The sequence below is a fragment of the Camelus ferus genome, chromosome 9 (genome assembly GCF_009834535.1).
Source record: "Camelus ferus isolate YT-003-E chromosome 9, BCGSAC_Cfer_1.0, whole genome shotgun sequence".
NCBI classification, from domain to species: Eukaryota; Metazoa; Chordata; class Mammalia; order Artiodactyla; family Camelidae; genus Camelus; species Camelus ferus.
The window spans coordinates 10266195-10286795 of NC_045704.1; the positions used below are offsets into that span (position 1 = coordinate 10266195).

General features: G+C 53.4%; 1 protein-coding gene across 1 annotated transcript; it reads right to left on the reverse strand.

The window, feature by feature from the left end:
* Nucleotides 1-1228: 1228 nt before the first annotated feature.
* PRKCG (protein kinase C gamma) lies at nucleotides 1229-18358 on the reverse strand. Its single transcript, XM_032487716.1, has 18 exons — nucleotides 17943-18358; nucleotides 17532-17563; nucleotides 16452-16534; nucleotides 12688-12799; nucleotides 12408-12539; nucleotides 11700-11856; nucleotides 10888-11022; nucleotides 10524-10611; nucleotides 10205-10234; nucleotides 8123-8275; nucleotides 7602-7790; nucleotides 6650-6741; nucleotides 6486-6548; nucleotides 6216-6354; nucleotides 4961-5041; nucleotides 3764-3871; nucleotides 2342-2482; nucleotides 1229-2119 (listed from the first exon to the last, which is right to left on the reverse strand). The coding sequence occupies exons 1-18, from the start codon at nucleotides 18110-18112 to the stop codon at nucleotides 1931-1933; spliced, it is 2094 nt and encodes a 697-aa protein (XP_032343607.1). The 5' UTR covers nucleotides 18113-18358; the 3' UTR covers nucleotides 1229-1930.
* Between the last annotated feature and the right edge of the window lie 2243 nt (nucleotides 18359-20601).

Genomic DNA, 20601 nt, shown 5'->3' on the forward strand with positions numbered 1-20601 from the left:
CGAGTACGAGAGCGAGAGAGAAAGAGAGAGAGAGACCCTGAGAAGGAGAGACAGCAGGGACAATCCTGGGGGTCCCCTGAAAAAGACTGGGGCTTTTGCGGGGGCGAAGTCTGGGGTCTAGGAGGCGGGAGGAGGCGTCCCGGGCCGGGGTCCCCTGAGCAGCAGGCGGGCGCAGAGCGGAGCCGGGTCCTGCAGCCGCCGCGGAGCCGGGAGCCGGGCCAGCACCCCCCACCCCCCACCCCGCCGTGATGTCAGCGGGGCCACTCTTAAAGGGGCAGGCCGCCCGCCGAGGGTCGGAGTACGGGTTGGGGGCTGCGGGCACCGGATGGGGGCGACCGTGGCGGTGCTGCGGGAGACAGGGGGAGCGCCAGCATCCAACTGGTCTGGGTCCCAGAAACCCAAGAGCCTGCAGGAGCAAAGAGACACAGCGGCTCCCCGAGGGAGCCTGCAAAGCTCTGGGGCTCAGTCCCCTCCAAACACACAGACAGAGGCACACCATTCCTCTGGCCTGTCCGAGTCCAGGGACTACACATCCCATCAGCCCTGGCGGCGGAGGCTGCACCTGGGGGAAGGGTCCTCCCGCGGTGTCTGCTGGAAAGTGTAGTCTATTCGGGCTGTCCTAGCCACTCCCCCACTCGCAAGTGGGTCAAGGGAAAGAGGCGCAGAGGGCGCGTTCGCCTGCCGTGTGCCTCGGTTGCTAGTCCTTAGGCTCACAAGTTCTGGTTGTTTTGGGTTCTTGTCGCGGAGCTGCTCCCTCTGATCAATCTCGGGGTCTCTCATCCTCCCTTTCAGGACCTCCCAGCCTCTGGGTTTGTGTGTGTGTGTGCGCGCGCGCTTGCGCGCGTGCTTGTGTATTGTTCTGGGTGAGTATGTGCGTGCTTGAGTCTCTGTGCCTGGGGTCTCTACCTAACACGTTCAGTGGTCTGTGTGTTCATCTCTGCCTCTTTCTGCACTCGTCCACTTTGGTCCTTTCTGCGATGCTCTTTCTCTCCCTCTCTCTCTCTGAGTCCCTGCTTTCTCCAAGTCTCTATTCTTTGTTCTTATGCCGTGGGTATTTTCTCTCACTTTATGGGTCTCTGCTTTCCCCCTCTCTCTCTGCTGTCCCCTCCCCAGTCTCTATCTCTCTGTCTCTTTCTCTCTCTGTTTATTTCTATATACAGTCATTGTCCCAGCTCCACACCCCCTTCATTCTCCAAGCTTAGAAGAAAACATCCAAACACTTCAGCATCAGCATCCCAAATTTATTCTCCAGCAGCTGTGGCCAGGTGGGAGAGGCAAAGAAGAAGAGAGGGGGAGAATCCCCAAGAGTGGCAGGCATTGGGGTGGGGGTAGGGTTCCGAGCAAGACTGGAGCCATGCAGTGATGGGTTTAGAATGGGGGAGTCTAGGACAAAAGCTGACTGGGAACAGTTGGGGAAAGAATCCTCCATACATCCCAGGAGTCTCCAGAGCATAGAAGTGGGGTGCTGGAGCATGGGGGCACAGCCTCCCACTTACTCCAGAATGCAGTGCAGGTAGGTGGGGCCTTGGAGGAGGGGATTATTCTGGAATCAGAGTCTGGAATAGTTCCACCACATGAGACTATTTCCCAGGGGAGGAGGAGAAAGGCGAGGCATAGATTCTAGCAAGATGGAGTCTAGAACTCAGTAGAGTTGGGATGGTGTTGGTGGTTCTGGAACTTGATGGAGCGGAGTCCTGAACACTGAGGCAGGTCAGAATCTAGGGCTCAACGCGGCAGAATCTAGAACACGGTCCGGCTCTAGAGACTGTATGGAGTTTAGAATGCCAGGAACGCTGGGGAGGGGCATCTAGAACCCAGGAGGCAGAGGCCAGAATGCTGGGGAACAAGATCTAGAATTGGAAAGGGGGTGGGGAAGTAAGGCAGGCGTGGCAGAGGGAGCCATGGGGACACCTAGTGGCAGCAGGTGAGATTACATGACTGGCACAGGCGCTGGGCTGATGGGGCTGCGGGCATCTGGGTGCACGAAATCCGGGTTGACATAGGTGAAGCCTTGGAAATCGGCTTGGTCGATGCTGGCCAGAACTAGGCGGTCTGGCGGTGTCAACGCTGGCGCTGCTCGCGTGAAGAACTTGTCGAAGTTCTCGCCGCTGCGGCCACACTGTGGGAAACAACGCGAGGGAAACATGAAGTTCTGCCCGCTCCTGGAGTGTCTATGTCCCCATATCCATCTCCTGTCTCCTCTGCACAACCTTCATGGCCTCTGCATCTCTCTTTAGGGTGTCTCCACAGGGAACCCCACCCCATCTCCACATATAGGTATTGGAACTCAGGGGTATCCCATCCCCAGAGGCCAAGGTTTTGTTTCCAGAAGGTGACTGACCGGGCGGGGTCTGAACGGAGGCGCGATCTCCAGTCGTTCCAGCCGGTCCCAGTCGATCCAGCGGAAAAAGCCATGAGCTCGGATGGTGGGTTCTCCGTCTGGCCCTGAGCCCAGGCGCTTTGCTGGGTGCTTGGTTAGGAACTGTGGGAAACACAGAAAGAGACAGACGGACAGACAGAGTCCCAGACAGGGAGGCCCAGAGACCGACAGAGAGAGAGGAAGACAAGGAAGGAGGAACAGAGAGACACAAGCACAGAGATCCAGAATGAACAGCAAGGGAAGCGGAGGGAGGGGGAGGGAGGGGAAAGAAGAGAGGGAGAAAGAGGGAGGGGGGATGAATGAGATGGGGTGGGTGAAATCCAAACCCAGAGACCCAGGGACAGACAAAGAAAGAAGCAGAATCAAGGTGTGAGAGTGTGTGGGGCAGAGAAACCCAGAAAGAGAAGAGGGGAAAGAGGGGTGGAAGAATCCAAGGTGGGGGAATGGAGGGAAAGAGGGAAAGAGGGAAGGAGAGGGAGGGAGGGAGGGAGGGGGAGGGAGAGAGAGAGAGAGAGAGGGAGAGAGAGAGAAGGGGAGAGAGAGAGAGAGAGAGATTGAAGACCCAGAGAAAATGGGGAATAGAGATCCAGAGAGAGGGGTTACTCAGTGGGGAGGACAGAGACCCAGAGAAGGTAGAGATGGTGCAGGGGCAGAGGTGGGGGAAAAAGAGAGGGGGACGGAGACCCAGGAGACAAACATCCAGGGAGAGGGATAAAGACCCGATTTGAGGGTAAGGACTCAGAGAAAGGGTAGGAGAGAGACCCAGAGAGAGGAGGACAAAGGTGCAAAAGGTGGACAGAGATCCCAAAGGACACAGAAAAGATAGAGACACAGAAAGCCCCATCAAGTGCCGATGGAGGCAGAGGGATGGGACAGAAACCCAGAGAGAGACAGTCAGAGGGACATGGAGACAGGAGCTAGAAGCAGAAGTGTGCTAACTGACACCTGTCAAAAGGCTGCCATTGGCTAGCCTTTTCCTCCTCCCTTAACTCCCCAACCCCAGAGGAGGAGACTGGGGCTCCCAGAGTTCGGCTGATTTGCTTGCAGGAAGAAAAATGGCAGAAGTCAGGTTCATCCGACCCACCCAGGGCTGGAGAGGAAGGCCCTGGCCATCTAGCACTTTCTGGAGTGAGCTGGGAAGTGGGGACAGCAGAGGAGGATGGGGTAGAGGCCATCCTTGGATGGGAGGTGGCAGCAGGGCAGGACATTATCTATCGTTCTAACAAAATCTCTGTATAAACTTTTTCAGCAGATGGAAGTAAAGGGACTTGAGGAGTGGGAGATTTCTAATGTGAATAGAGGCCCTGTGTGGCAGCCCCAGTTGGCAGCAGTGGGGTGTATAAGCTGTGGGTCCAGAGAATCTGGGAGTCAGGGGGCTCTCACCCCCTTGCAGATGGCCACAGCTTCCCGGGAAAGTGACTTGGGGTAGGTGACAGTTTGTTCCATGATGGCCTGGAACAACTCCTCCTCGTCCTCCCCATCAAAGGGGGGCTAAGGAAGTAGAGAGGACAAAGAGTGAGAGACTTGACAAACTACCTTCCCGCCATCACCCACCATGAACACACACCACCCCTGCTAAATTCCTAGGGGGAAATTTGACCAAACCACCAAAATTGTATCTTTCTCAGTCTCAGACTCTCTTATTTTCTATCTCAGATGCTTCAGCTCTCTGCACCTCTTTGCTGCTCCCTCTCTTTATCTGCTATGTAAATCAGCAGGGTGCTAATTAGGCAATATGTCAGTTAAATAGAAGAGAGAAAAACTGCAGGAAAAGCTGTAAAAATCCATCTCCTAGTTAGTTGAGTGTCCTCCAGTCTTCTGGGGTTAGGAAAAGCAGTGCCCAGGTGAGGCTTTGTAATGTGGGTTCTAGAGGGTCTGTTTATACAAATGAGGGGGTTCGTAAACTTGGACAGGAGAAAAATGCATCTTTATTTTTTAAAATCTCTAACTGAAATTCAGCAGCCCCTTCAAGTATGAATGTAGGCGACAAACCACAGCAGTAGTAGTTGTGACTTCATCACCAATGGATATCAGGTATTTTCTTATCATACAAGAGTTGCAGATATCTCAAAATATCAGTCATCTCTACTCAGACTTACTGGTAGACCTTCCTATTTACCTCTTATTTCTGTGAAGTATTACCATTTAATTTATTAGTAGGAAGCCACGTGTATGTCCATATTCTAATATATTTAGACAACCACACACATTTAAGTCAAATTTACTTAGTTGGTTAAATGAGACTCAATTAAACTTTTAACATTTTGATAACCATATTTCAATATGATTGGCTTATTTTATAATGCTATTATTTTATTTCATGCTTTTAAAAACATTATTCTTGGTAGGGGGTCTGTGGCACATAAAAAGTTGAAGAACCCCTAGCCTGTGGGATGATAATGCTTCAGGACCATGGAGAGCGCTCTCGCATGTGGCACGGCCTCCCCACAGCTTAGCACACCACGTTAGCCTATAGGCATCTCTTCCTGACCTGCTTTTCCTGAAATAGTGTCCATGTAACAGGCGGCACCCACTTTGTGCTGCCTTTAGCAAAGCCAGCCTCTCCCCAGCTTCCTTTACCTGTCCTGCCAACATCTCATACAGCAGAACCCCAAAGGACCACCAGTCAACAGACTTCCCATAGGGCTGGTAGGCAATGATCTGGCAGGGAAGCAAGGAAGGCAAGGAATTATGATTTGTGCTTTAAAAAACATAAAGTCCCTCTGGCTTCACCACCTGAGAACCCTACCCACTTTAAGTGTTTTCAGTACAAACCCTTCCCACTCAGAACACTTTGGCCAGATCTCCATCCTTTGGAGAATTTGGGAAACAAACTCTACCTACTTAGGACATTCCTTTGGTCCAAAATAAAAAGACTATCTGGGGGAAAGGTAACAGCTCAGTGGTAGAGTGTGTGCTTAGCATGCATGAGGTCCTAGGTTCAGTCCCCAGTACCTCCAAAAAAACAAACAAACAAACAAAAAACCAGCTACCTAAGGGCCAGTCACAAGTCCTACCCATCTAGATGTTTAGGTAACTGGACTCTCTCCTTACAATATCAGGTACTTAGGGCAGAATTTCAGATACCAGGGTGTCTTAAATCTGGATACATACCAGATTCATCTAGGGGGCTCTTTAAAATAGATGTTTCCAACCCGGCAGAATTCTAACCACAATAAACCAGAGTTAGAAGCAGGAAGATGTGTGTGTGTCTCTAAATCTTCCCAAGTGATTCTGATCATCAGCTATGGTTTGAAACCATTGGCATTGAGTACTAGGGCACTGGCATAGAAGAAAGGTCAAGAAGACATTGCCAAGAAGGATCAAGGACCACACCACCAACCTCACCTCCTCCTTCAAGTGAGAAAAGTCAGGACATGTGCTCAATCTACTCATATACAGTCAGATCATTAACCACCCCCACCCCCGAAAGTCAGAGCATTCTCTGCCCACTTGAAATATTCAGGAGACAGCCTCCACATGCCTAGTGCTCATGGAGGCTGGGCCCCACCCACTCAGAGTACACTGGAAATCATCTCCACCCTCTTAGAACAGTCCAGTAACTGAGAGTCTTCCTGTTCTTTTAGAATCTTTAAGAGCTGGTCCTGCTCTTTAGAACATTCACCCACAGGTCCCACCCACTTTGCCTATTTAGAGACCCAGCTCCGCCCACTTACAATGCTCCATGTGTAAGCCTCTGTGCTGCTCACTGTTGCAACACCCATGACTCTCGTAAAGATCCCAGGGTCAGGCCCCCCTGTTATGAACACTAGACAGTCTGCCACACCCACTCAGTGAACTTGAAGAAAGCCAAGAGCAGGGGAGGTAGGGTTACCTCGGGGGCTATGTAGTCTGGGGTCCCACAGAATGTGCGAGTTGTGGTCCCGGGGAAGACGTTCTCCTTACACATGCCAAAGTCAGTGATTTTGATGTGTCCTTCAGCATCCAGCATCACGTTGTCCAGTTTCAGGTCCCTGGGGGTGAGTAGGGTGGAGTGGGTAGGAATTGCAGGAAGGGCAGAGTTCAACAGGCTAGAACCTTTAGTTTAATTCCCTTCCCCTGTAAGGATCGGATTCTCTCCACTGAAAGGCCGGGGACTGCTCACCGGTAGATGATGCCCTGATTGTGAAGGAAGAAGAGGCCGATGGCGATTTCTGCTGCGTAGAACCTGGAGGAGGGGGTGGGGAGTCAGAAGGTCAGAGGCTGGACCCCACTGCCTTCCACCTACCCGCCCCCCGCCCCCTACCCCCCGCGTTGGCCAAGACTTACGCTGCATGGGGCTCCTTAAACTTGCCCAACTGCTGAATGTGGTACATCAAGTCGCCCCCGGTGACATACTCCATCACAAAATACAGGCGGTCCTGGGGAGGAGCGAAAGGGACTCAGAGGCAAGGACACGCCCACCAGGGTTAGGAAACATCCATTCCTGCCCGTTCAAGACAAACGTGGAAGGCTCTGCATCCACCCAGTCAGATATCCAGAGAGCAATTGTCTATGCCCACCTGGTGGCCCCGAAGATTCTGAACCGGCCACCTCAGAATCTTCACCCACCCCATCCCCTGTTACTCCGAACAGGCGTTCTGGTCCCTGCTTCTCAGAATTGAAGACTGAGGCCCACCATTCGCTTGAAACCCGAGGAATACTGAAACCTTTTTCCATATTCACCCACATGCATATGCAATCCTGGCCACCTGTTAGGAATCAAAGTTGTTCAGGCCTCACTTGCAATTAATATTAATTAAAAAAAATCCAGGAAGCTGGCTCATCCCTTCAGAGCTCTTGGAAGTAGAGTCACACCCTCTCAAACCTCTGATGGTTCTGGACTTCTTGTCCCATGACACAGTCTTGGGGAAATACTGTGTTTGACCAGTCCTAAACTCAGAATCCAAGAGTGACAACCTCATTACCCAGAGCCCAGCTGTAGGCAAGCTCACTCGGAAGGTGTTCTCCACGAAATCCTTTACTCCAGAAGCTGTTACTCAAAAAACACCCACTCAAGACTTAGCTGGGTCAGGGCACGCCCACTTGGGGAATCCTAGTCTCCTGGCCACGCCCCTTCAGGGCACCTGAATTCTGGCCACACCCACTGAAGAGCCGGCCACGTCCAATCAGAGTTCATAGAGGTCTTTGGCCCTGCCATAAACTCAGAATCTCAAAGCAAATGCCTGATCCATCCAGTGGGGGGTGGTCCTGAGACAGCCTCTCCCCTCTCTTTTCTTACCGGGGTCTGGAAGGTGGAGTGAAGCTGGGTGAGAAAGTGAGGCCGGCCTCCGGGGCCTCGGCCCCCCAGGGCCAGCACGCGTTTCTCCACCAGGGTGCAGTCCACGTCATCATCCTGGACAATCACGTCTTTCTTCAGGATCTTGATGGCATAGAGCTCATCGGAGCCCCTGCGCTCTGCCAGCATCACCTAGGGACAGAGGCCAGAAAGGCCCAGTCAGTTTTGGGAACCCAATGGGGCAGGTCTCTGCCCCTCCATTTCAGGGACACAATGCAAAGGAATCCCAGGTCCGCCCTCTCCCTCTCAGGAGACCCGGTGCCCCAACTTTGCTAACCACTCTCTCAGGGAAAATTATCCACATGTTTACACATCTCCTCTCCAGCAACACAAGAGGCCCCATCAAACCCTCTTTGGAGACTCAACAGCCTACAGTCCCTCCACCACCGCTTCATCTCTAAGAACCAGAACCCTGACCCCTCCTCAGACATCCTCCCCTTCCCCCAGAGCCCCAGAAATCCAACCTTCCCAAAGCTGCCTTTTCCCAGAACCATGAGGAAGCTGAAGTCGGAGATGTGCAGACGTCCAGGGCTGGCCCCGAAGAAACAGCGCTTGGAGTCGGTGGGGCTGGGGGATGGGGAGGGGATGGGAGAGGAAGAGGGACCCATCCGCACCCTCTGTGAGAAAGGGGAGAGATCCGGAGGTAGTCAGACCCCAGAAGGGGATAAGGAGGTATCCCGAAGAGAGACAGCATCCAAGGACAAAAGGGATGGGGAGAAATGGACAGATGGGAAGATGGAGAAAAAATGTTGTCTCCACCCTCCTCCTTGACTTAAGAACTTTCTCTAATTTCCCATGGCCTGGAGGGTTTATTTATTATTCAAGTAGCACTTAGATAGCTTAGTATATGCCATTAATCCTCTGGAAAATCCTTATCACCCTACTGCTCCCCATTTTAGAGAAGAGGAGACTGACACAGATACATTAAGTAACTTGCCCAAAGTCACACAGCAGGTAAAAAGCAGAGCCAGAAATCAAAATCCATTAAAGCCAGAGCCTGTCTCCCTATTTTCTGTTTCTTCACCATCACCCAGCGTGTGGCTGGGGTTTTAGCAAGAAGATGTTGAGTAGATGAAGGTCTCAGGAGATGGGTACTGGATGCATGTTCTATTGTTCAACCTCCAGAGCATATGCAGAATCTGAACACCTTTCCTACCATTGTCCTCCTGAGCCAAGCTACCAGCAACTCCCCTCTGGGTCTTCACAATAGTCTTCTTTCACTTTTCTACACCTATTCTCTACACTGAGGCTGTCCAAATTTAAATCTTGTCCAAATTTAAATCCTCTCAGGTCACCTCCAATGCCCTTCCCATCTCACTGGGTTTAAAACCCAAATCCTTCCAATAAATGACCAAGCTGTCCCCCACCTCTTCCCTCTCTGACTCCATCTCCTACTTCTTCCCACCCTCACCCCTCCCTCGGCTCTAGCATCTCACCTTCTTGCTGTGAAGACATTGCTCCCACCTCAGGGCCTTTGCATGTGATCTTCCCTCTGCCTGGAAAGCTCTCCACTGTCCTCATAGCTCACTCTCTCGGTTTGCCCAACAGTCACTGTCTCAGTGAAGCCTTCTCTGCTCACTGCCATTAAAATCACAGAAACTTTCCCCAGCTGCACTCCCTAGCCTCCTTAATGTTTATTTTTCTCCATATCACTCATCACCTTCTCACACATTCTCATTTGCTCCTTTATTTTGTTTAATGTCTTTCTCTGAGTGTAAGCCCCCATGAGGGCAGGGATTTATTTTTTCTCTCTCTTCTTGTTTCTGGCTATGTCCCCAGTGACTCAAACCATTCCTTGGACACAGAGTGCTCAAGAAAATGTGTTTTGAAAGAATAAATGAGGGAGAAAGCAATCCTTCCTTTGACCTGAAAATCTGGTCTCCCTCTTCTTTGCCTGGGGAACCCAGCACATCCTCTCTAGGAAGCTATCTGGGACTCTCTCTGGTCCTGCCAGGTGCTTCTTAGGACTCCCCAGTGCCCAAGGCCATTTTCATTATCATATACATTCCTTCTCTATCTGTAGATTTCTCCTGCTTTGAAAGAGGAACTCCCCAGGGAATGGCCTGATTCTACTCCCAGAATAGGGCATGGTTTATGTGAAACCTCAGGAAAGAGGTGTTCAGTAAGTGAAAAAACCAATGGAGGAGAGAGAGGCCACAGTGATAAGTAGACAGAAAAACTCAAGGAGCAATTCAGCTGTCATCTCCTTAGGGAGGCCCTCCCTGACCACCTCCCCCCGCAACCCCCAACCCAGGCTGGGTTAGTGCCTCCTCTATGCTTCTTCAGTTCCCTGGGCTACCTCTAATTTAGCACATCATCCTGGAATCTAAGTATCTGTCACTGTGTCCCTACCTTGGGGAGCTGCCTGAGGGTCAGATTCACCTCTGGAGAGCCAGGATTGCTCAGCAAGCCAAGACCCACTGCCAGCTATGTGCCCCGCCCGTGTGCATGGACATGAGGACAGGCATCAGAGGGGTGGGAGGTGGGCGTGGGATCCAGACCACAGGAATTAAGCAGTTTCCACTCCAGGCCTCAGCTCTACTCACCTCATACAGTTCCAGGGGGTAGTTACAGGCCTGGGGGAGAAGAAAGAGCCCCACGTCAGAGCCCCCAGAGAGGTAGGAGATTGCCCTAGAGCAGGGGGTGGGGGCCCCCAGACCTCCAAGCCATGGGGATGGATAGAAGTTTGAGTTCTCATCAGACCCTAGGGCAGGGGGCCCCTGGAAAAGCAGAAGAAGGAACTCCGGGATCTTCTGGGAGTTTTAGGCCAAGGATCAGCAGGCAAACAGAGGTAGTTTGGGAAAGGCCAACTGAACCATGGGAGGCTGGGCTGGGCTTTCCGTGGGGAAGCCAGGGTCTGGGTACCTCAAACTTCTGGAGGAGGCTGCAGTTGTCAGCATCAGCCACCGGCACATTGTAATATTCGCCCTCCTCCTGGTTCAGTAACTTGTACCTGACATACAGACAGAGACCAGAGCAGGGCAGGAGGAATAGGGGAGACGGTTGGGGAGGGGTGGGGGAGGGCACCCACAGGAAAGGCAGAGACATCAGAAGGGGGGAAAGAGACAGAGAGACAGAGATGGAGAGAGAAAGAGTGAGATAAGGAGAGAGGGACGGGGGAAAAGGGGAAAAAGAAGGACAGAGAGGTAGAGAGAAGATAGTGGCCTAGAAGGGGAGAGACCACAAACAGACGGAGATGCGGGGGCGGAGGCCCCGCCCAGGCTCTCACCAGCCGTCCACTGGCGCTTTGAGCAGCTCCGAGACGCCAAAGGACATGGCACCCATAAAGTCGTTGCGCGAAGTCCGGTCCCAGTCCCACACCTCCACGCTGAGCCGGCGCTCCACGTCCCCCGGCTTCAGGTTGCTGCGGGAAGGGAGGGGTGCAGTGAGGGGCCCAGCTCGTGGCTCCCCCACCTCCCCATCCTTGGTGCTGGAGGAGGCGAACTCAGTGAGCTGGGGCCTCTCCTGCTCCATAAATTGTCTTCCTACACCTGGTCCTCTGGAAGAGGGTCTCTCTCCCTCCCTGGCCCCTAAGTAAACCTAGACCACTCGGGTCTCAGTCTCCCTCCCTCCCTCCCTGGCCTGTCCCCATCCCTGTCTCCTGGCCTCTCTATCCAGATCTCTCCTACGCTCAGGGCCCCTCTCCTCCCTCCAGATCTGTCCTTCTGTCTTTCTGTCAGTTGGCTTCTCTTTCTCCCCCGGCCACCCACACATCACTCCCCCCTCCCATTCCATCTGTGATTCTCTTTGGGTTTGTCTCTCTTCTTCTGAGTCTGTGTCTGTCTGTCTTTCTCTGATCTGTGTCACTCCGAAGCAGTGGGATTTGATGGAGATTAAACACATAGACGTCTGTCTGTCTCTCACCTTCTTTATCTCCATCCCTCTCCCTCATTCACTCCATTTTCTTCTCCCACCACCTTTTTCTGCCCTTTTTGAGGTTCCCTCTATCCAAACACCTCCCACCAGCTGTTCTCTGGGGTCTTGTAGGCCGCCAGGACCCTCAGATCAGCCATCACAGCCTCCCTTGCGCCCGAGGCTCACAAGACAAAGGTCTCGTTCCACACAGGGTTTAGCGTGGCTTTCACCGTCCGGGTCTTTTGTTTTGTCAAATTCCGAGGGTCTGGGATGAGCTTCAGTTTCACATAGGGATCAGACAGACCATTGGGGTCCATTGGGATGAGGTTACGGGCCTCGCCAACTGGGGGAGAAGGCGGAGGAGGGTAGACGGGTTTAGAGATGGAGGAAGAGGCTCCCTAGCCCTCCCCTAGTCAGCAATCAAGAATTCCGGTCTTCCAGCCTCGTTTCTCATGGCTAGCTGGCTTTGATCTCTTGCTTCTCCAGCACTCGGGAGGCAGGGCACGAAGCCCTTTCCCAGGTAGTGACCCAGAGATCAGACCCAAAGCCCCTTTTCCACTAGGACCCAGGAGCCAGGACCCTGGCCGTATCACCAGTAGTAACCTGAGCCTCCTCTGAATTGGGTCCTTTCTCATCCCTGCCTCTCGAGGACCTGGGTGCCTAGTCATTAAGAGGGACAGAAAGTCGCCAGAGGCGAGGCTGGAGGCCTGGTGTCCAGCTAGAAGGGGCGTGGCAGGGTGGGGCTCAGCCTTTGCAGGTGGGGTCAGGAGTGTGGGCGTGACCTGCGAGAGGGGAGTGGGCTTCCCGGGTTGGGAGGTAGGCAGCTCAGGTGAATTCCATGGGTCCCTCACGCTTGGCTAAAGGGGTGGGGCCAGGCGAGGGGGCGGGGCTCACCCGTGACGTGAATCTCATCCGAGGTCGGAGCCCGGATCTCCAGCTGCAGGCGGCCGCGGCGCTCGGTGTGATCCACACCGCACAGAGAGGGGACGCTGCGCACACAGCGCCGGTGCACGTTCATCTCGCAGCCTGTGGGGACGAAACCCGGACGGGCACTTCAGGCCCCAGCCCCAACGCCAGACTCCATTCCCCAGCATTCCCCGAAACCCCGACCCTGCCCTTTGGCAAGGGCCCGGGAAGCGCCAAGTTCTGGCAGGCGCGGAAAGCGTAGACTCACAGGAGCATTTCATGCCCTGGTGCACCAGCCCGTAGAGGAGGGAGCCGCAGTGGTCGCAGAAGGTGGGGCTGCTGTAGCTGTGCAGACGGAACTTGTGCTTGTTCCGGGGATCCTGGGGGCAGGGAGGAGTCGATCAGAAGGGGTCGGGAGGGTGTCCTAAAAGAGCATCCCTTTATACCCTTCCTCCTTCCTCCTTGCTCTCCCAGTCTTCCTGCTGCTTCACCTCACTCACTCACTCTACAATATTTATTAAGCTCCTACTGTTCTTGGAGCTGGGACCTAGCCATGAAAAAGCAAAACAAAACAAAACAAAACCAAAGCAAATAAAAACTCCTGTCTATGTGGAGTTTACTTTCTAGTGCTGGGAGACAGAAAATGAACGTGATAAATAAAATATACAGTACGATGGATGCTAACAGGTGCTCTGGACAAAAATGGAGCAGGCAAGTGGGTTGCTGGGGTGGGGGGAACTGAATTTTGAAACAGGCTGATCAGAGAAGATTTCAAAACACGGTGGCACTTGGGATGAACCTGAAGCGAGGGGAGGTTTCCAACGTCCCATAGTCCCTACCCACCTCAGCCTTCCACAAACTGTTCTTTGAGGACTTGTGGGCCACCATGAACCCCAGTTTATTCACTGTCAGCCTCCCTCAATGTCTGCCCCCTGATAATCTGCCTTCTCTGAGCCCCTTGTGGAGTGGAGACTATGACCTCTCAGTTTTAAGGCCTCAGGCATCCTAAATGAAAGATTAGGTGTAAACCCCTTAGCAGGGCCTGGCCTGTTAAATGTGCTCGGTACTGTTACTTTTACTGCTGTTCCCACTGCTATGGTTATTATTAGTGATTTTATTGCAGTCCTCATGTAGCCCCTGGGTTTAATTAAGAGGCAGGCCACTTCCCAGCTGCGTGATTTCAGGCAAGTACATGCCCACTTTTCAGCCCCAGCATCCTCCTCTGCCAGGTGGAAGTAAACAATCTATATCTTGAAGCACTGCTAAATGTCGAGTCTAATTAAGCATGCACTTAGGATACCAGTAAAACATCCCTCCTTCCACCCTCAGCAATGTCGGAGTGTTAGATAATTTGATATTTGCCTTTTTCTAGGAATGCATTGCAAGAGTTATCCTAGGGTGGAAATTCAGGGCATTCTGGGACTTCCATTTATTTTACGGTTTAGTGGGGATGATATTTTGAATCCTACTTGGTGGAAAGAGGGTGCTGGCAGTGGCCGTGATCACTTTTAATGCTCTGGATCTCTAAAGATCTTCAGCTGACCCTAGTCCAAAGGGTTCCTACTGCACAAAATGAGATACTGTGGGTGAAAATTCCCAGCAGGACACCTGACATAGGAGGTGAAAAGAGCTACTAAAAAGGACACGGTACTGGGAAAGACCAGAGGCTAGATTTTGACTCTGCTCACTACCCAGCTGTGTGGCCTCCCTCCAAACTGCCCTTTTTATTTTCATTTTATTTAAAGTTTTTTTGTGGGGTGGGGGAGGTAATTAAGTTTGTTTGTTTTTTTAATGAAAGTACTGGGGATTAAACCCAGGGCTTGTGCATGCGAGGCATGCGCTCTACCACTGAGCTAGGCCCGCCCCCCCACACCACCCTCTTTAGAGGCTCAGGCTTCCTCCCTGTTAAACGGAGCCAGAGCCCTCCTGGAAAGGGCACTGGTGGAGACTAAGCGACGTCATGCTCGTCACGCATCGAGCACCTCTTCAGCCCTTGATCTGCGCTGCCCACAACAAGATGGAAAGCTCAAGGCTTCACGAAGAAAGAGAAACCCAGAGTGGTATCAGGAAAGTCCTCATCCTCACTATTTCCCTCAGTTTCCTCGTCGGGAATAGGAACAATTTTGCAATGGAAATCATCAATCTTTCGTCTTTTGCTGTGTACCAAGTGCTGTCCCACGTATTTGACTCATTTAGTCCCTAAAGGTGAGGGGATGGCCATCATTGTCATTTTACAGATGAGGAACTCCAGAGGTGCAGAGAGGTAAACTATGACCTTCCAAAAGGTCACAGAGCCCGCACATGGTGGAGGTGGGAGTCAAGCCCAGGTGCCCTGGCTCAGGACCTCTCTCAGGTGAAGATGGGAACGAAACCTAACATAAGCTGTTGCGTGGATTCAGTTCTATACTGGATACAAGATACCTGATGAGTGCATGCAAGGAGCATTGGAAAAGTCAGATGTAGTGCTGGTGCTGGAGGCGGGCAGCAAGAGAGCCAGTCGTAACAGATACAGGTGCTGGTAGACAGTGGTGCTCAATATACGTTCTCTGAAGTCACATCCTCTATGTAAACTTCAGTTTTCTTGATCTGACAAGCTGGCAAAAGGCCTCACGGACTTCTGTGGCCATCTCCCTCCCTCCCTCTTTGTCATTCTGCTTCCTTCTCCATCTGCTAATCATTAAAACCATCTTCAACCCTGTGTCACACCCTGGGCTAGACTCTTAAACTGCCTGACTTCACTGAACTGTCAAAACAAGCCTGGAGGCATCTAGATTGATGTCACCCCATACGGTAGCCCTGACCATAGGTGGCAATTTAAACTGAAATCAATTCACATTAAATCGAATTTGGATTTCCATCCCTCGGCAGCTAGCTATGGAGGCTGGTAGCTGGACAGCGAAGATACAGAATGCTTCCATCATTGTGGAAAGTTCTATTGGTCAACACTAGATGGTCAGCCCCATTTTATAGATGGGGAAACTGAAGTTTAGGGAGAGGAGCCCCATGGCCAGACAGAAAGTGAAGGAGGGATCAGGGATGGGCAAGGAGAGTTGACAGTTCTTGTAGGCCCTGATGTTGTGGGGGGAGGAAGGAGAGAGAGGTTGTGTGTATCTGTATGTGTGCACATGGGGGAACTGTACATGCACATGTGTGTGTGCACATGGAATTGTATATGCACATGTATGTGCACACAGGAATCTGTACACACGTGTGTGCACATAGGGGATTTGTATATGCGTATATGTGTGTGCATGCAGGTGATCTGCACATGAACTTGTGTGTGCACACGGGGTGGTCTGCATATGCATATGCACATGGGGGAATTGTGTATGCACATGTGTGTGCACACGGGGAATCTGTACATCATGTGTGTGTGCACACAGGGTTGTCCATATATGCGTATATGTGTGTGTGCACAGGAGGGGTCTGTATAGGCACATGTGTGTGCATATGTACTATAGGATCTCTCACGCTAACGCCTCAGCACGTCCTAAGCAGTTCTGAGTATCTTCCATTTTCTATTCCAGTTTCTCTTTCCAGGTATCTGCACCTCTGACTCTCTCAGTCTCTCTGGGGCCTCTTTTCCTTCCTCCTGTGTCACTGTCTCTGTTCCATTCCTGTCACTCTGCCTCAGTCTCTCCGTCTGGATGTCTATCTTTTTCTGCATCCCTGAGATTCTCTCTCTGTCTTATCTCAGGATCTTGGTACCTGCATCAATTTCTCTCTCTCTCCCTCAGCTCTATTTTTTAAAATCTCTTGACTCCTGGATCAGAGCCCACCTCCTCCAGTGCCAAAGTCCCCTTACCCCTGCCTCCTTGGTCCCCTACTTGGGTCCCCAGCCTGTCTCAGTCCCCTCTCATTCCCCCTTTCCAGGCCAAGGGCAGGGAATCTGGGCCAGACTAGCTCTCCATATCTCTCCAGCCCCCCTCCCCTCCCAGCCTTAAAAATAGCAGGAGAAATTGGGACGGACGCCGAGGGGGTGAGGGCGGGGGTGCGGCCTGAGGAGGAAGAACCAGGTGTCCGGGCACTCACGTCTGTCTGGGGGCCTTTCCCAGCGCCTGGACACTCGAAGGTCACAAATTCGTGGCATCGTCGATGAACCACAAAGCTGCAGACTGAAGGTGAGAGTCATAGAGACACAGAGGCAGAGAGAGGATCCAATGGACAGAAAATCAAAAAGAGACAGAAGGAGAGACCCCAACAGAAAGAAAACCAGAGAGAGAGAGAGAAATCCTGATAGACAGAGAGGGTTCAATACAGGGAAAAATCAAAGGAGAGACCTGGACATGCAGAGAGAGAGAGAGACAGACAGAGAAAGAGACAGAGGCAGAGGCACTGGAGACAGAAATTCAAAAGGTGGACCCAAAGAAAGAAACAGAGATGCAGAGAATCACAGAAACAGAGCATAGAGAGCCCAGTGCATACACCCAGCCAAAGGGAGACAGGGAGAGAGACAGAGACAGACAGAGACAGACACAGACCCACAGACAGAGATAAGAAAGCAAGGAGACAGGCAGGCAGACTAGAAGAGAGAAAACACAGAGAGATGTCCTTCGGCAGAACAGAGAGCATCAACTTGGGCAGAAGTGAGTCTGGGGGCGCTGCTGCCGGCCCGCCCCGCTTCCTGACTCACTGTTGTCAGCAGTAGCAGCTGGTGTTTTAGGACTCGTCCCCCTCTCCCGGCCCCCATAACTGCCGGCCCCACCCGGTCCCCACTCGCCCATTGGTGACCCCACCCGCCCTGCCCCTGCCTAGGACGATTGGTGTTGTCATGGAAACGGCAGTCTGGGGGGGGCTCTGACTTTGCATCTCCGGCCCCCCTCCCTTCAGCTCCCCTTTTCCAAATCTCCCTGTTTCCATGGTAACAGATTCTCCAAATATCTGTCCCCACCTGGAGCTGGCCGAGGGAGGGGCCCCCAGCACCACCTCCGCTGTGGCCCCGCCGTCAGAGCTCCCTCCCCACTGCAGGCTGTGTCTCTGCCACACCCCCCGCCCCGGGCTCCCCCGCGCCTCTCTGGGGACCAGAGAACACGTGTGTTCAGCAGCCTAGGCTGTGGGGCTCCAGCCTCCACCCTCCTGAGGGTCCCAGGAGTCCAGGTCCCCAGCTCTTACCTTGACATTGTAGGCCCTGTTTTCCAATCCCCCTGTAAGAGTCAAGGATCTGAGGTCAGTGCAGAAAAGGGTACCTGGCCCCCTCACCTTTGCCCATCACAGGAGGCCTGCATCCTCCCATCCTCCTCCTGCAAGACCCAGGAGTCTGAGCCCCAGGTGCCTCTTTTTCACAGAACCCAGAAATTCTAGCTCCCAGAGCCTCTTCTCTCAGACCCAGGACTCCAGGCCCCCAGCCCCTTCTTTCAAACCCAGAAGTCCAGGACAGCAGCCCCTCCTCCCTCTGACCCAAGAGTTCAGGCCCCCAGCCCCCTCTGACCCTAGGGCCAAAGCCCCCTCTTTCCTCATCATTCAGGGATATGGTGCCAGGGGTCTTTAGCCCTAGTCCCCTCGTCCCCAGCCCCCTTCCCTCACCATATGAAGTCAGTGCAGTGGCTGCAGAAGGTTGGCTGCTTGAAGAAGCGAGCGGTAAACTTGTGACTCTTGACTTCGTGGACCACCTTCTGCCTCAAAGCCCCCTTTCTGCAAAACAGGGGCCGGGGTCCCCCCTCTGAATCGCCTCCGCCGGGGCCCAGGCCTGCCATGGCCCCAGGAACGTAGCAGGGACCAGGATCCTGTCTTTCTGGGGAAACAGGTGGAAGGGCAAAGAGCCGGAGACTTGGAAGAGCAAAAGAGCCAGCGGGAGATTCCGAGGTGGCAAGGAGAGGGGCGAGGCACCTCCAGGAGCTGAGCGCGAGGGGCAGGCAGCGGCACCCCGGGTCGCGCCGGCTCCGCCAGGGGGAGCGGGCGAGTGAGGCTGGGAGCCGAGGGCAAGGGCGCGGAGGAGCCGGAGGCACGGGCGGCGGCGGCGGTGGGAGCTCCAGCTCAGGCACCTGCTGAAATGTTGGAGCCCCGGGTGGGGGGAGGCGTTGCTATGACGACCGAGGGGCGGGGTTTCGGCTTAAAGGCGTCCCCCCCTCCTTGAGACTCGGGACAAATGCCCTCCCCTCTCCAACACACACACGTGCGCACACCCACTCTGGGGGCTGGCTGAAGGGAGGGGGCATCCTCTGAGCCGTGCCCTGCCCCCTCCCCAATCTGTCGCGTGGCCCATCTTCCTCCTCACTAGGGTGCCTCGGTGGGTCTGTTAGCCCACTGCAACTCCACTCGGAGCTCTGTGTCTGTCACTGTGTTTCGTTACACAAACTTTGTATTAGAGCTGAGATCCAGTGGGAAGGTCTGGTGTCTCACTTTTTCTGATGCCACCCGAGTCTTAGTTTCTCTCTCTGGACTTCCGTGAATTTGTACGTCTATGCCTCCCTCCGGAAGTGTCTCTTTCCCTTGGTCTCTGTTCCTCTCCTTGTATTTCTGGCGCATTCATTCCCTGTTTCTCTGGGTAGATCAGGGTTCCTTTCCTTGTCTCTGAAAATTTCTGTTTTTATTTCTCTGTTTTCTTCACTGTGTGTCTCCATTTATGTCTGTCACTCATCCTGTGACCCTCTCTGGGTCTTTGTATCTGTCTCACTGTGAATCAGTCTCCCTCTGTCTCTTCCTGTCCATAAATTCTTGCACTTCTGTCTCCCTGAATCTCTTCCTCTCCCTGTCTCTCTGGCTCTGTGGATCTGTCTCTCCGCCACCAACACCCCATGTCTTTCTCTTTGAGAGTCAATCTCTCTTTCTCTGTCTGTCCTCTTCTATTTCCCTCTATTTCTCTCTCCCCATCCCTTTCCCTCCGTGTCCATGTCTTTGTAGATGCTTTTGTCTCTGTCTCTACGAATCTCTGTTCGTGCTTGCCTCTTCCTCCTTCGGTATGTCTCTGTGCCTGTCCCTCTCTCTAGCCCACTCTCTGGTTCTGTCAGTCTCTCTCTCTCTGTCGCTGGGGGTCTCTCTCCCTCTCCTCCACCCCCTCCCCCCGCCTCAACTCTATCCTTGTCCCTTTCTCACCCACTTTATTTGTCTCCCTGGCTCTATGAATCTCTCTCATCTCTGGGGGCCTCTCCCTCCCTCCACGTCCCTCTGTGATTCAGTCCCAGTCTCCTGCTGGCTCTGTACTACTCTGCGTCTCCGTCAGGGGGTTGGGAGGGTCTGTCTGATTGTTGGCCCCGTCGGTCTCCTCCCGTCTCCCCCCTCTGTGCCTCCACCAGCGTCCCTTCCCTCTCTGGTCGCGCTTCGTCCCTCCCCCAGCTCCCGAGAGCTTCCTAGTCCGGGCTCCGAGGAGAACCGCTTTGTTGCCAAGGGCAACCACGGCCCACCCGGAGCTGCAGGGTGCCGTGCATTCTGGGACTTGTAGTCTAGGTCCGCGGACTGGCCGTTCTCCAAACGCGGCCAAGAACTTCCTCTCCCGGCATGCTTCGCGAAGCGGGGCGGGGCGCTGCCGCAGCTCCTGGGTACGCCGGACGCCCATCACAGCTTCTCTGGGAATTTTGGGAGTCAGGTCCAGCTCCCGGAAGCCGAAGGGGAGATAAGAGTATCCGAGGTTTCTCCTAGCCCCCCAAACATAGGATCCACTGACTTTCCAGCCACCTCCAGGCCTCTGCCGTGCCCCAGGACAGAGGATGGGGGGCGGGGTGGCCCCTAAAACTGACCTAGCAATCCCACCGCGCCCTATTCTAGTTCTGCTTGGGTTCTTTCTCTACTTACCAGCATTCACCCCCAGGTTCTTAAGGGGTTCTGCCTGGTGCCTTCCAGAAAGGGTTCAAGCACGGGATGGGGAAGCGGGGTGGGGGGCAAGACGCCCTTTGGGAAGGTGGGGACTGGTGTGAGTCAGAATTCTCGGGTGGTCACTGCAGAGATCAAAAGGAGCCTTTTCCTCACCAAAAAGACGTACGCCTGTTCTAGTTAGCCCCTCCCCCTCCTCCAGCGGGACCCTTCCCTCCCTTGCAGGATCTCTGCCCAATAGCTTTTGCGGGTATAGATGAAGAAGATAGGTTGCATGATCCTGGAGTTTTTTTCCAGATTCACATATTGATGTATTTGTGATCGTCCTCAAGCTGGAGAAACGGACTGTGGGTCAGAGAGTCACTGCAGGAGTAATTAATTTGATCTTCAGCAAGGTGTTCTATGGACCAGGTGTGTCAGGCAGCTTAGAACTGAC